General features: G+C 40.6%; 1 protein-coding gene across 1 annotated transcript in view; it reads left to right on the top strand.

The window, feature by feature from the left end:
- Positions 1 to 228: 228 nt before the first annotated feature.
- Positions 229 to 16260, top strand: part of LOC137259362 (neogenin-like) — a 63637-nt gene continuing 47605 nt past the window's right edge. The window contains exons 1-3 of the mRNA XM_067797038.1: positions 229 to 354; positions 5985 to 6073; positions 8483 to 8499. Of these exons, the coding sequence (XP_067653139.1) occupies positions 229 to 354; positions 5985 to 6073; positions 8483 to 8499 (232 nt within the window). The remainder of the gene's footprint in view (positions 355 to 5984; positions 6074 to 8482; positions 8500 to 16260) is intronic.

Here is a 16260-nt window from a genome sequence, read left to right on the forward strand (position 1 = left end):
AAGGCCCTCTGAGCTACTCACAATTAAGCGATTTTAGGTGTTCAAAGGTGGTAGTATACACATAGATTCTCTCCTCTCCACTCCGCTCCCCTCCACTCCCCTCCCCTCCACTCCACTCCACTCCACTCCACCCCACCCCACCTCTCTACTCTGCTCCGCTCCCCTCCCTGCCGAATCCACCGCACCTCTAAGGCATGTCGCACTGTGAACATTACTGTGACTGTGAATATGACGGTGACAATAACAGTGACTGTAACAGTCTATCTCAGTGTGACTGCCCATGGACTGGACTGGACTGGACTGGACTGGACTGGACTGGACTGGACTGGACTGGACTGGGCTGGGCTGGATGAGGTGAGTGAGTGAGTGAGTGAGTGAGTGAGTGAGTGAGTGAGTGAGTGAGTGAGTTAGTTTTATGCTGCTTTTTAGCAATATTCCAGCAATATCACGGCGGGGGACACCAGAAAATGGGCTTCACACATTGTACCGATGTGGGGAATCGAACCCGGTCTTCGGCGTGACGAGCGAACACTTTAACCACTTGGCTACCCCACCGCCCACTGGACTGGACTGGACTGGACTGGACTGGACTGGACTGGACTGCACAGGACAGGGGTTTGACTGGACTATGCCCTACATTTAAACATATCTAACCTTAACTAAAACTAAAAACGCACAACCCTAACCCATAGTCCTATTTGTTAACCCATTACCAATAACCACTAGTAAGGTCTAGGTTTAGGTGTGAGTTTAGGTCGTAGTCTCGGTCTCGGGTTAGTGTTAGGTTTAGACTTAGACTGAGGTTTAGGTTTAGCCTTAGGCTGAGGGTTACGGTCAGGCTTAGCTTTACGCTTCAGTTGAAGCTTATGATTGGTTAGGGTTAGGGTTAGGGTTAAACTTGTGCTTGCGCTTAGGGTGAGGTTGGGGTCAAGTTTAGGGTAAGGGTTAGGGTCAGCCTGGGGCCAGGCTTAGGTTTAGTTTTAAGCTTAGGCTTAAGCTTATGCTTATGCTTGGGGTTAAGGGTAGGGTTAGGTTAGGTTAGGTTAGGTTAGGTTAGGTTAGGTTAGGGTAGGGTAGGGTAGGGTAGGGTAGGGTAGGGTAGGGTAGGGTAGGGTAGGGTAGGGTAGGGTAGGGTAGGGTAGGGTAGGGTAGGGTTAGGGTTAGGGTCAGGCTTAGGGTCAGGTTTAGGTTTACGTTAGGGTTAGGCTTAGGCTTAGGCTTAGGCTTAGGGTCAGGTTTTGGTTTAGGTTTACGTTTAGGTTAGGGTTAGGGTCAGGTTTAGGTTTAGGTTAGGGTCAGGGTCAGGTTTACGTTTACGTTTACGTTTACGTTTACGTTTACGTTAGGGTTAGGGTTAGGGTTAGGGTTAGGCTTATGGTTAGGGTTAGAGTGAGGGTGAGGTGAGGTGAGGGTTAGTTTTAGTTTTAGGGTCAGGCTTAGGGTCAGGTTTAACCTGAGACCTGGGGTTATGGTTAGGGTTAGACTTAGGCTAGGGTCAGGCTTAATGTTAGGTTTAGGCTTAGGGTTACAGTGAGGGTTAGGGTTAGGGTTAGTTTTTGTTTTAAGGTCAGGGTCAGGGTCAGGTTTAGTTGGTTAGGGTTAGTTTTAGGGTGAGGGTTAGGTTAGGGTCAGGCTTAGTTTTAGGGTTAGGGTTAGAGTGAGTGTTAGGGCTAGGATAGGGTTAGGGTTAGGATCAGGGTTAGGGTTAGTCAGGGTTAGGGTGAGGGTTAGGATGAGGGTTAGGGTTAGCTTTAGGGTGAAGGATATGTGAAGGATATATGGAGGATATTTCATATTCGTCGGTCTGTAACCGTCTAATTTACTGGAAATACCAGTAATCTAACCTCTCTTGTCTATCTGGCTTCCACGCTACCTTTTCTGCATTGTAATGACAACCAATCTCAGGGTATTTGATATATTCTCCTCAATTCAATTCTTTGTATGACTTGCTTAATTTAAAGGTCACGTGAGTAGTAGTCTTGCTTGTGTGCACAAACAAGTAAACAATCTACTCGTTACGTACAAAATAAATTAAAACAACAACAACAACAACAACAACAACAACAAAAAACTTGATTGTGGTATGCAGTCTCTGTGACAGAGAAAGCTGAATGCCTGGTTTATTGACACCTATATGTCTGCCTGCCTGTCCGCTAAAGACAATATGCAATAGACAGCTTCAATCATTGACCACATGCAATTCGAACTTGACACCTATCGGGCTATACGCCATAAACAAAATAAATTGATTTGTGACACATACACCCGAGTCCCGTCTCTGTCGCATTATGTAATTAGGTAGGTGTCATATTTGTACACATGACGTTTTTTTATGTCTGTGGGTTGCAAACAAATTACATCCATTTTTCTGGATGCAAACTCCAGTCAGTTTCAAGTCCTGCTTTGTACTTAGACGAATGACAGTTTCCAGCTACGCAGTAGTTTACCATCTCTACTGAAATGATTTTTGATTGGATCGAACGTAAATTCGGAAAACATAAATTTACAAAACATAACATCCCTATATACATTCTTCACGGATAACCACTTCTGTTGGTATATATGATTTCGTTTCACAACAGGATATGAATCCATACTGAAACGACGCATCAAGTACAAAAAGTTGAATACAGGAAGTTGATATCCATAAAAATCTTCATTCTTATGTATTTCACTGCTAAATGCCCTTCAAAGACTTGAAGTTGTAATCCCTAAGGAATCTTACTTTCTTTACACACAATGAGCCCTCAGCGTATCAGCAAATGAACCAGCCAATCGGTAGCCGTCGTTACACTTGACTCACCCGCTGTGGCTGGGGTCGGTCTCCAGAGGCTTTCTTTCGAGGGAAGTAAGCCCAAGTACAAAATATTGCACTTTTGAATCGTGATTGTACGCTTATAAGTATCTTTTATTTGTTTTTTCCAAAAGCAGCAATGTATATTTCATGTCATGAATAAGTGATAGTTGTGTTTTAATTAGGTTTGATTTTTTGGTTGCATGTGACCTTTAACGGCGTGTGTACCTGCATCGGAACGTCAAACTCATTGCAAAGTTGACTCTTCATGGAACCTGCAGGTTTCCTTCATCGTTACAACTTCCAAAATGCCTCTCAAAAGAGAGGTTGGGTCTGCAAATGCGGGTGCGACATGTGTCCATGTGGGAGAGTTCATGTTTTGTCTGTCTCTAGCGCGTCCGACCAGAGTTCTGCTGTTCTCAACCCGTGAGAATTAGTTCAGTCTCCCTGTCCACCTATCTTAATAATTAATTTCCACAACACATAGACAACATATAGTAGTCAACGCCAATCAGAGATACCGAATATTATTTCACATGTGATATGTCTTTTGATAAACGTGGTGGACCGTTCAAGCATACTAATTCAACTCAACCGTGTCTTTGATATGCGCGTCACACGCACGCACGCACGCACGCACGCACGCACGCACATGTAAGATAGTTTTCAAACGGTTGTCGTAAGGGATCACTGACGGGATCGGGTGGCCAGGCTGGGATATGTCGTCGTATCACACCAGCGTAGATCAATGCTCATGCTGTTGATCACTGGATTGACTCGATTACTGACAGCCCGCTGGTACAGCCCTACTGAAGTATCGCGGTAATATTGCTGAGTGTGGCGTTAGGAGTAATCGTTGTAGAATGGGAGTGTTGCCGTCATTCCATTAATGGCATCTAGGTAAACTCCTTTCTTTCTCAAACCTATTGACCATAGCGTATCTCCAACTGTGCCCAGCATTATACATTGGCACACCATCTCATAGCAAGTTGTGTCTAAAATATCGTATATGGTAAAAACTGTCATGTATTTAATTTTCATATTGGTCACGAAAAAGTCATCTCTCCAGTGTCTTCAATGCGGCATTTGTTCAAGGTCTTATGTTGTGCTCTGTGTGATATATCTAAGCTGACTGCACGTATTTTCTGAAGTAAATATATCAACTTTATAGAAATATATATAATGAAAAGAAGACAAAGTGATCCATATATATCCAAAATACTAGTACTCTTCATGTCTGAGAGTAAGGGGAGTATTGTAAAGTTTGACAGTTCTGCTCCGGAAAACGCACTACCACCAAATTCTGTCGAGGTCAAATTTGTTGTCATGGAAGCCGGAAAAAATCCCTCCCCCCCTTACACATTCTCTCTTTTTTCACTCGCCACTGAGTCCAGACTTGCTCTGGCTATAGACGGTATTTGTGTCTCACTCGAGTTCACAGATTCAGCTGTAGCTTTTGTGACGTCACGGTATTATTTATAGCACACCTTCGTTACAATAAAGGTCGTTCACTTTAGAAAGACGTTGAAGAGCAGGCAGCTTGTCACAAGCTAAATTTTAGCAGTGCATAATAAAATCAAACCAACATTTCCTATAAAATAGTTAGCGTAATTTGACTAATTCACACAGTGAACAATTTAAATTACAGATTACTAACCTCTTACCGAAATTTTAAGTATTGTGAATTGTAATAAACGTGTCATTATTTATGGTTTATTCTCTCTTCCTCCTCGAGTTAATTCTGTCATTGCTTGGGTCGTTCTGGCTCTACTTCTTGCATAGTGGCAGTTACGACACAGAAGTAGGTGTCGCCGTGTACGCACAATCCTGTGGATTGATATCGAATTCCTATGTGCTTTTTGCTTGTTATTAAGGTATTAGCTTTAAAGGATATGCATTCAGAACCAAACTCAGCTTCATTTTTACATAACACAGCTCACCTAATTTGACTAATTAATACGATTCAACATGTTTAACTTCAGTTCAACCCGATTCCTTCACCTATTTCCATGCTATGAATCTCAGTACATGTGCCTATGTTGTGGTCTATTTAATCATCTTGCACAGTCATGTTTTCAGTCATTCACAACATGGATTTACAGCGAGTGACCAAAGAAAAAGAAACACAGTTTACACATCCATTGCGGTGACAGGCTGCTTGGAACCCAGGAATGAAATGGAATGGAATCATTTTCATCGCACTGAATCCTAAACTTATTTTGTTAAAAATGAAACAAACAAACAAAAAAAGGAGACAACAACCCCTCCCCCTCCAAGAAAAAAAAAAAAAAAAAATGCAAAACACATCAGAATATGTTACTCCATGTTATATCTATGCACCATAGTAAAAGTGATATTTTCATTAAGTGGAAGGTCTTCATTCATTCGTGATATTCACCCGGAAGCCGTCCTGTTTACCATCGATGCCATCGTGTGACTCCGCTTTCCCCTGCCACATATCTCGTCCACTAATTCCATAAGCCGAAATCCTTGCCCAAACTCTTGCACGCAGTGCCAAATTGGCATCCGCGAACACAATCATACACTCTGGTCACAGAGAGCGTCCAAATCGGTGCCAGTTCTGGCGTTTTTGAAGGAACTCTCACACCCCGTTGCATACCCACCTTTCCACCCACCTTTTTTTCTCTCTCACTCCCTTCCTCAAACCACCAATCAAAATTCACGTTCAGCCCAAAACACGCCTACCCACCAATCGCCTTTGTCGCCTTTGTCGCCATCCTCGTCAGCCCTAACCTTGCGCCACGCACACCGAAACCTCTTCCAAGCAGCCATTTTCTTTCATCGTTCTTTCCTTCCTTCCTTCCTTCCTTCCTTCCTTCCATCCACCATAAGCAACATATATACCACATCACAGCAACCTGCAAAGGCTATACAGACTACAAACGGTTCCTAAACGAGCCAACAATCCACTCCAACCCTGCTTGCCGGGTGCGCTGTGGGTCTTTAATTCTTCTTCCATATATGGTCACGTTGTACTATCCTACATGTCCCTGGAGTCAGTCACCTCATTCGCACCTCTCAAATATCCTCCACCTGGCTAAGCCTGCCATCAATGCCATCTTTTCTAAATGCAAAACTCAATAGACGTGTTTGCCATCAAGTTGACATATCTGCACCTGAAAACGCCTTCAGTTCATTTTTTTTATTAAAACCATCTATTCTTTTTCAGCCGCTGGAGTGCGGAGAAAAGTCACCTTCCCTGTGGCGGTGGGCGTGGCGTGTGGCTGGCCATTCTAACAAAATAAACGCCATCAGCCAGTAACAGTGCTGTTTTGGGTCTCTGCACAATCATTGTTTTCACCAAACCTGATAGGGAGGGAGCCGTTTTGGTCTTGGACCGCACTAAAGCGCCAGCTTCCGGATCACGTGGGCCCGCCATGCAGGTTGGACTTCAAACAGCGAAAGCGTGTTTTCCAAGCTGGACAGGTATGGTAAGTCACCATTTTGTCCTCTATTTAACGTTTTTAATCGCAAATTACTCTTAAGAACTTCCCGCCATTTGCTTGTCCGACTGACACTGCCGTCCGAGCGAGGAAAGGCTTGGTTAACTTGGACCTGGACCTGGCAGGCAGCCTTCGGCTGGCTGTCAATAGTGTCATGGCAGCTTTCACGGACAACCTTCCTTCCACCCAACAATGGCTCACAGTGCCTCTCTTCCTGGCAGTATTTTCTATCTGCTCGAACGTGTGCATCGTGTCCGGGAGGAGGAATGCACATGTGTACAGACAAGATCACATTCGGGGTTACCGACATGGCATGCAACCCTTTCGCTTCATCGTGGCAACATATTAGCAACACTGGTCAATTTCCCTTGATGATTAATGCTTACTGTACACAAGAAACGCATCGATTAGCTTGTGTAGCATGGAGAGGACTGGTGTTTTAACTTAGTAAATTTGCTCCATGGTAAAATTCAAACACTGAAATAAGCTCACTGATTGTTTTTCATTGTACTTTTGTTTATACTGGCTACCCACCACTTATCGCCATCTTTTGGCACTTTTAACCATTTGCTCCATTACTAGTATTTATTTAAATTTAGGCCAATTATTAGTGATTGCAATTGTGGGTATGGGTTTACACAAATTAAATTCAGCACTTTCTAGAGGTTAATGACATAGCCAGGATGATTTTCATTGAATTCTCATCATTTATTAAATTTTCACACTAATGGTCACGTCTCAGCCCCTGACACGTTTGGGTCTAGCCCTCCCAGGGTATCAGTACTTGTAATGTCTACAATGTGAAATACTTACAGTTATTTTAACACTCATAGTCTATTGCTTTTGTGATGTGTCAACGTGTGAAATGCTACGGAAATACAAGCTGTCTGTGCACAAACTACAGCCAGATTTTGGTGATAAGTGGTCGCTAGCCCGTACCTGCTCTAGTTTATTGCATGCACATTTATGGTGAGGTATGCACATCAGTTTGTAATTTGGGTTTTTGATGGGGTTGGGTTGTGGCGTGGGTAAGGGCGGAACTCTCACCAGGTGGTGTGGTGTGGTGTGGTGTGCATTTACTGGATGAGCAGAGAATGTGTGAGCATCACAGTCATTACTGTATGGCTATCTACCCTGTCAGCCACAAACAAGTTGTGTTTCCGTACTTTTTTACATATCTTACTCACTACTAGCAGCATGGAACACTGCTGACTACAGACAGGCCCTTGCTCCATATTTATTGTGTCACAGTTTACTTTGTTGCGGTTAATAATTGATAATTCATGGCAATGGTGTGTGTTTGGAGGGGGGTGAAGAGGGGAGGGGAGGGGAGGGGAGGGGATGAGTTTTTATTTGGTGTATAGACAAGCATGTGCAATGTGAGTGGTAATCCACCCCCATTCATAAGGTTAGTGATGCAAGTGGTTAGGGTAGCTTACCCCATCAACTTGTATGCCCTTTCCTGTCCAGCACCCCCTTGTATGCCCTTTCCTGTCCAGCACCCCCTTGTATGCCCTTTCCTGTCCAGCACCCCCTTGTATGCCCTTTCCTGTCCAGCACCCCCTTGTATGCCCTTTCCTGTCCAGCACCCCCTTGTATGCTCTTTCCTGTGTGTCAGAAGAAATGTTGTAGTTATACATTTAAATTTAATGTCATTTGTTCTGTTAATCAAAGGAATTTGTTTTCTTCATTCCATCGATGCAGTTCATGGACCACTTGAGCTGATGGTGATTGTGTTTCTCCTGCCTCCCATAGTCTCTGACGAGGTCCTGCTGCCCATCACTTGGTTCCCACACCCTACTCTTCATTGTTGCATTCAGTCATCCACCTCCCACACAACAGTGTGGCACTCGCTGGCTCAGGAACAAGTTTACTGTATCGTCAACATTTCTTTGACTTGTATTCCCCCTCTGTTTTATTCCTTCAGAACATGAAACATATTACTATCTTGATATATCTCTTAATTGTATGTTCTTCATATTAAAGTCATTTCCCTTCTAAATACTCGCCCCTGTAAGTTTCAGAGTAATGTTCTTTCGAGTGTTAGAATCAGCCCCTTTTACACCATCAGCCAAATCATTTGGACTTACTAAACAGCCATTGTTGCAGTTTTCACCACCACCATGGCTGGAGCCAACTGTGCCAGGACCACTCCAACATGTATGGAGCCAGGCTCCATCATCAGTGGCTCCAATATCATCCTTGTGGACACTCATGACTGAAGGCAGACTGATGAGACAGGTAAGTTTTTTCTGTCAAAATGTACCTGCAGTTTGCCAGAAGTCTCCTGCCCCAGTTTGGCACCACCTTCAGTATATCATGTCATCTGGGAGCAAGTGATTAATTTCCGGGTAATTAAGGGTCCTTAATTGCCAGTGTTTATTGCCTGACAAGGTCTGGGTGGGGAAGGGTGGGGGGAGGGAATTAGATTCCACCAGCAGCACTGGGAGCAGTTCTTGATTACTGGGAGATGAATTTAGTTTGACCACAGGGATCTTTACTGCCCAGCTGCTTGTAACGGTGTGTGTACTGAAGCTTTGTGTAATGTGTATCAGTTGATCAATATGGAGTCTGCCTTGATGACGTTCCTTCCTGTAGAAGCTTTGTGGGGTTTGTGTGTAAAGTGTATCGGTTGGTCAATATGGAGTATGGCTTGATGACGGGTCCTTGCTGTAGAATCTTTGTGGGGTTTATTTCTAACGTATATTGGTTGGTCAGTATGGAATCTGGCTTGTTTACAGTGCTTATCACTGCCTTCTGTTCTTATTAGTTGTATGTCGTCTGCTTGTGAAGGGTATTGGTTGGCCAACATGAAGTTCTACTCGGTGCCTTTTTCTTCCATCTCGCTGACCAGGTTGACATATGCCATTGTATCTCAATTGCGTAGATTTTCATGCTGGTGAACACGGTTGTCTGGTCTAGACTCGATCATTTACAGACCTCCGTTGTGTAGCTGGAATATAGAGTGTGGTGTGAAACTAAACTCACTCATTTTCTACTAATTATTGAAAAAACACAAATGGACTGTTTCAAAGGCATAGTTTATCTGCTGTTGTAGTCTCTGAAGGCGATAATTTGGTAAAATTAAATGCAGAGAATATTAATGTCAGTTGATGCCAACTATTTCTCTTCTCGTCCTCAGATTAGGAATATGGCTTACTCTATTCATGCCGTAAGTCTGTACCAAGATATTGTTATAAATTAATTTTTGTGGGGACAATATGATGTTTCACAAAAATGGCTGCAGAGAGTGATAACTTGCCGCAATGATTTGAAATTATTTGAATAAAATTTGGAAGTTCAAAGAACCTCAAAAGGGTGGGGATGGCAAGGGGCCGTCTTCGTTGTGCATTGAGAACTTCAGTTTGAACGTTACTTGAACTTATCTCACTAGGAGCAGAGCTAAGTGTGTTCTTCCTCTGGAAACAGCAATGACTCCACGACGAAGAAATAAAATAACAGGATTAGAGGTAATGCAGATTTTCTGAATTTGGACAAACTGGTTGCCAGTGTTTTTTCTTTTTTCAGTTGCTAATTCCATTGATGCTCAGCAGATTATTTTAGACTGTGGCCTGTGTCAGCAAGGTTTAAGTGTAGGACCTCAATGCAAGTGAGAGCCTGTCATTTGATTATTTAAAGACTGCCGCCTTATAGCTGGAATATTGCTGAGTGTCATGTAATGATAGACTCACTGAAACTTTGTATCCGATATTAAGTCAGACAGATAAATCAGGCTATTGAATCTAACTGAACGGAGACCAAGTGTGGCTGACTAGACTACATGGTTAAGTCAGTCCAACCAGGATTGTCTTGGAAGATGGAATCAAATAGATCTCTGTTCCCGCAGTTGGAACAGTTGATAATTCATTTTAGTCAAATCCTACTTTGTCTCGATTACTCCTTTGTATCACTAATGTCCAAAGCTAGTGTAGAAGTACTGGCTACATTTAGCAGTTATCCATTAATCATTGAGGCTTCTCTCCTGTTACGACAGATACATATGAACTGTACTTTCTCTCTGAAGTGCTGTCGATGTAGACAAAATCAATGAAAAGCGATACCAGAATCGCCTCTAACCCTCTTGACACATTTCCCGAGAACTTCGCCACATGAATCTAATCGGTCAGGGCTTACTGAGATAATGAGATTGGTGCACAGTATTTGGTAAATATAATGAATGAAGTGAATGTCTCCACAAAATACAGGAAGCACCAACATAAACTAGCGGAACCTGATGACAATGATTATTGTAGAGCAAAAATAGAAATGATACAAATTGTCTTGGTGCAGAGATGTGTATGACAGTCCCTTCCAGCGGTTTTCTTGTATAGCAGTATATTAGCCACTGATGCAGACTTGAGGGTATCAATCACTAGAAGCAGAAGTCACTTAATTATTTACCACAGTCCCTTGCCATATAATACACAGCTATATATACACATTGTATCAGTTTGTGTGGAGCTTGTCACTATCACCTCTGATTTCATCCCTTGTTCTGTCATGACTTAAACAAGAATTTATGTGTGATGAAAAGGTCTAGACTATTCCTGAATATCCCAGAGTTTGTTCCTCCTATGTGGTCAGCGAGTGCCCTTTCAGTGCGGACAGTTGTGTGGATAATATCATGTTTGAAATCAGTATCTTGTGCTGTCTAGACAATCTGTGCAGTGTGTCAGGATAATATGTCCAATCAATATTTTTCATCATTGTTCAATTTATGGTAGGGAATATGAATCAAAACTGCTTAAAACAGTATGAGAGATATTAAATACATGTTGCTTAATTTTTGTCCAGGAGTATTAATAAGCAATGGCATTTCTTTGCTTATGATGTTTTGTCTTTTCTTTCATAAATAAATAGATGGATATGAATTGATTAAATGGTAATAAGAACTTCATCTGGGGCAGTGTAGTGACCGATATGTGCCAAGAAATGTTGGCCAGCAGACCCTCCTATTTAAACATCTCCCCTCAGCCACAGTTTCGTCTAATGAATGAGCTGCTCGCTGGACACTGCAGGGTTCTAACCCATTGTGTCAGTTCACTTCAGGTTCTTTGTGGGTTGCTGGGAACGCTTGAAGTAGTCTGGTGGAAGAGGTTGGCAGACAATACTGTCTGGTGGAGTCTGCAGGACAATAGTATCTTGGTCAGTAACCGTCGCTCAGGGTTAGGTTTTTGTGAAAATCTCTCATTGATTGTGAGTGGTAATTAAATTAGATCATGAGTGAGTGTGTTAGGGGTGGTACAGTGTACAGGATCGTGAATATTTATTGTGTCATCTTAAGGAAATTTTAGATCAAAGAGAAATATATATATATGTATTGGAATGGGATTATCTTCGCTTTGATTTCCCAGACATCCCTAGGAATATCCAATGCTACTACATCTACGTATAGTACACAAAGTAATTGAAAGAACACATGAAGATTTCCTATGACTCGAGTTAATCTCTCTTGATGTAACCAATGGCATGATGTCTGAAAAAAATGGACGTTTAACTATTTTGTATTAAGTTTATAGCATTGATGCCCTGAGATGAATTCTTAGAACTCCCTGCAGACCTTCTGGCACCATTTATTTCAAGATGTTTTTTTTGTTTTGTTGGTTTTTTTTGCGATAACAGTTTAAAAAACAAAACAGTTTTTAATGTTGTGTAACAAACAATTAAATGTGCTTGCTTTGGTTTTCCAGAAACTGTGTAACAGCAGGTAGTTTGCTAATGACACAGTAATTTAACTAATTAGCTACCCGCACATTAATCATTGTCATTACAGCTGTCATTATTGCTGTCATTACCAGCAAACTGACATAACAATCCAATAAAACCTGGGTTCAGTGTGAATAAACATGGGTACAAAAAGTACAGTATGTACAAAAAATAATTTATATTCTATAAATGCAGTATGTACATTAAGTAAGATGAGTACAATATGTACAAGAAGTATAATATGTACATATATGTAAAATATATACAATAAATACAGGATGTACAATATGTACAATATATACAATATATACAGGATGTACAATATGTACAATAAGTGCAATATATACATTTTGTACAGTAAGTAAAATATGCACTATATGTAAAATAGGTACAATAGGTACAAGTGAAACTGGTGTTCTCCACAAGATACTGCAAAAACACAGCTGAGGGAAATAAGAAACCTGACTTGCTTTCTAACCCAGTTAGAAGAGACTTTCATTACTATAAGCTTCTAACCTACATCAAAGTAGTCTTTAAATCTGAACAAATGTTCAGTGCCGTGACAGTCACTGACACAGGTACAAAGTACGAATAAATATACTTCTGTTTAAAAACTTGACCACCACCCCAACCCAAACCAACCCAACTCGTTTGCTCTCTCACTCACTGTCTCTCTCTTTCTCTCTCTGTCTCACTCTGTCTCTGTCACAAGTGTTTCAGCCTGATATCCAGTAAAGCAAGTTACTGAATGGATGCCATGCTTGGATCTGATGTATCCTGGGCTGAACTCTCAATCATGGCATCATTAAAAGTATCCCACTTCTCTTCAGAAATGGAAGGTTTTGTATTTGTTAGAACTCATTACCGAGGACGATTTGTTGAAAGCTTGCAAAACTTTAAACTGCTGCTGAAAATTTGTCAATATTTTGACAGTAATGACATTCTCTTCTTTCATCAGTCAATATCCCAATGGAGGCTTCGACTGCTTTCAAAATGGCAGATCAATTTGATTTTGTGAAAGAAACTTTAAATGTGATAGTGGAACTATTTACCATCGTGAAACTTGTTGATTTGCGCTCATCAGATTCTCCCAGGGGTTTTGTGCGAAAAGGGCAATATCGGCCACGTTAGCTTATGGAGCTACTGGAGGCTTTCCCCAGATGCTGGGATGCAAATACTTGTATTTTACTCATCATCGCAGTAAAAAAAACATCTTGCGAACAGTTTATCACTTTTTCCATACCACTCTGAATCCTATTAAGGTCAAATGCATTTCGAATGAGATTACCAAATCGATTATCATGTCTAATGCTTAATTCTTTCTTTCTTTCACCACTTTAAGGCTAAAAGAAACTTATTTGCTTTGGAGTGAAACAGTTTGTACTATGTTTTTGGACAGTTAAATACCTGTTTGAAAAAGATTAAATTCTAAACATTTTACAAATTTTATTTAGAATATTTTCTTTAAGATTCGGTGTTATGTTTGCATAGAACATGGTATCTGTTCTGATTTATTGCCTGTCGTTGTGTTAAGAGATTCCGATAAAAGATTTGGTAGACGATATTTTTTGTCACTTGGAAAATAATTTTGTAAGATAAACTCTGAAAATCTTCATCCAGTCCTGACTTATTTGATGTATATCTTTCAAGGTGTGAATAGAATATGTGATAAGCGCTATCTTTGAAATATTTTTTGGCTACCAGATGAGTAATTGGGGGAGTTAAATAAGCTAATTAGACTGAACAGAAAATCAGAAAATATACATATTCAAGATGAAGCTGCCATGTTTATGGCTGAGATTGCCAGACTTGATAAAAACTCCCGCTACTAGAAATCTGGAGAAGATTCCTTCCATATGTTGTAGGCAATATGCAGCCTGGCCATTCTACTTAGTTCCTAACATCATTCAAGTTTTTCAGGCCAGTAGTGATGAAACTGAAAATGTGAAATGCATTGTACTTTTTTGTGTTTGGGTTTTTTTGGGTTTTTTTTCTGGAGTTATCCCTCAAAATAGCTACGACACTGCAACATATTTTAAAGTTTTTGCTGGTTTTAACAATCATTAGAAGATTACTGTTTTGGAAAAGGTCTGTCCTGTCAATGTATATAATAAAAGATCTGAATGTATTTATCTGCAAATGAGTTAAGAGAAGTTTGAGTTGAAAGACTAAATGTTGCCATCGCAAAAAATTACTGTTACCATAATTTGACACTTTTTGCGATGTTTACATCACTTCTTATCCTATTACTAGTTTCAGGTGAACAGCATTTTCACTTAATTGCATGTGCATTTATGAATAGCTGGATACCTTGAAACTTTCAAAGTTTCAAAGTATCCAGTGATTTACCTCAATATTATTTTCTGGCTTAGAATAATTCATTTCTTGTTTTACATCATGATATAGCAAGTTTTGAAGTAAATAGCTCCGTTAAGGACATTTTTCATGATTATTTTTGACTCAACCACTGAAGGTAGCTGTATGTATTAGTTTTTATATATGACATACATGTCTAGTCCAGAATGGTACAGAAAGTCAGCTCATCTCTTCTTCTTCATCTGCGCAGATCATATTGTGTAACAGTGCCTCAGACTGACATCCACCAGATATCCTCCACAGTAAGATTTTTGGTACAGAATGGCAAGCAAATTACAGAATAACCTAGAAAAATCAATCATAATTTTCTGTTCAGTGGAAAGAAAGATCTGAATGCCAACGTTTCTGCCTAACGGAGAGCATACAGTTACTATGAAGGTTTAGTCATGAATTTGTGTTAATGGCGTACGATCATGGATAGCTAGTTTGCGATATTACTCATCTATGGATCATCGTGTTTCATAGCAAGTCAATTAGTACCAAGATATGGATACTTGCAGTGTTTTAACCTTTGCCAGAAAGCATTCATGGCTCATCTTATCTACAGCCATTACGAATATCCGACTTGGGTCATAGGGTTAAAGTTTAGCGCCTCTGCAGCATTAATTCAGCAGCATTTCAGCGATTTAGACATGCCTGAAAGGAGTGTATGTCATGATTGGATGGAATATTGGTAACATTTGTAGCAGTTATGGTCTGTACTGGTTTGATATTTGTGCTTCTGAAAGGGAATTGGTGATTTATGGAAATGCTGGCGATGGTTATTGAGTTGAATCAAGATTACTCATGCTGGACTCATAAGTAATATAAGAGGATGGTGCAGATAGAAATATTTTAGAGGTTTGTAGATTTACTGATATTTTGCAAAGGCTTTGGGATGGATGCGGATGAGTTTTTTATTCAAAGTTCATGCAAAAGCATTTCAAAAACTCATTTCATCATTGAATATTGAATCAGTGATTGGTGCATGATGTGTCTTCCCACATGGGCCATAGCTAAATGTGCAGCTTTCTCTGCTGTTAATACTATGTTACTTGTAGTATATGTGGGTAGCCTAGTGGTTAAAGCGTTTACTCACTACACGGAAGACATGGGTTTGATTCCTCACAAAGGTAGAATGTGAAAAGCCCATGTCTGGTATCACTCGCCATGATGTTGCTGGAATATGGCTAGAAGTGATGTACAATCAAGCTCACTCACTCACTCACTCACTCACTCACTCTTATTTGTCAGTAATGCAGGGAATACATTCTCACTGCCTTTACTCTCTTGACAAGAGTTCCTCGTAGCGTTTGAAAATGTTCAGAGCAAATTCAAATTTTAAAGAATTCAAATAAATCCTACTTTATATGCAAATCATGATATGCAGTTGTGACTGAGCACTTCCAACCCTAGTAAAATATGTCTTCAGGAAAATGTTATGTTTATAGTAAAATACACAAGATGGATATTTTGACATTTGGACAGAACATGATTTGACATACTTTCCTTAATGGTTTCAAAAACGCTTGCCTAAAACTTTGGACCAATTCCGCAAAGTGATATTAGTTTTGCAAACGTCACATGTTTATTTTAAGGTACCATATAATTCCTCTAGGTTTCTTTTCGTTTCAAAATTTTCTTCAAAATGTGTAAGGATTCACTTTCAGTTTGTGCTTAGTACATTATGTCCAGTGGCATATTTGCCTAAAATATCTCATTCGGATGAGTTGCTGCACCCAATTTCGTGGGTGAACAGTCTTCTAAGGGCAGAAGCAAACATGGTCCACTTCTTCAAACATCCCATGTGTCCAAATCGGCGATAATTACCTCCCCTTGGGTGACTCTTCACCCTGTTAATGCTTCCTCCACCATGCTAACTTCCTGTTTGTGTATAAATATCATCATAACCGCAAACATGTGCTGCTAGGTTAGAGATGC

This window comes from Haliotis asinina, chromosome 13 (genome assembly GCF_037392515.1).
Source record: "Haliotis asinina isolate JCU_RB_2024 chromosome 13, JCU_Hal_asi_v2, whole genome shotgun sequence".
Lineage (NCBI taxonomy): Eukaryota > Metazoa > Mollusca > Gastropoda > Lepetellida > Haliotidae > Haliotis > Haliotis asinina.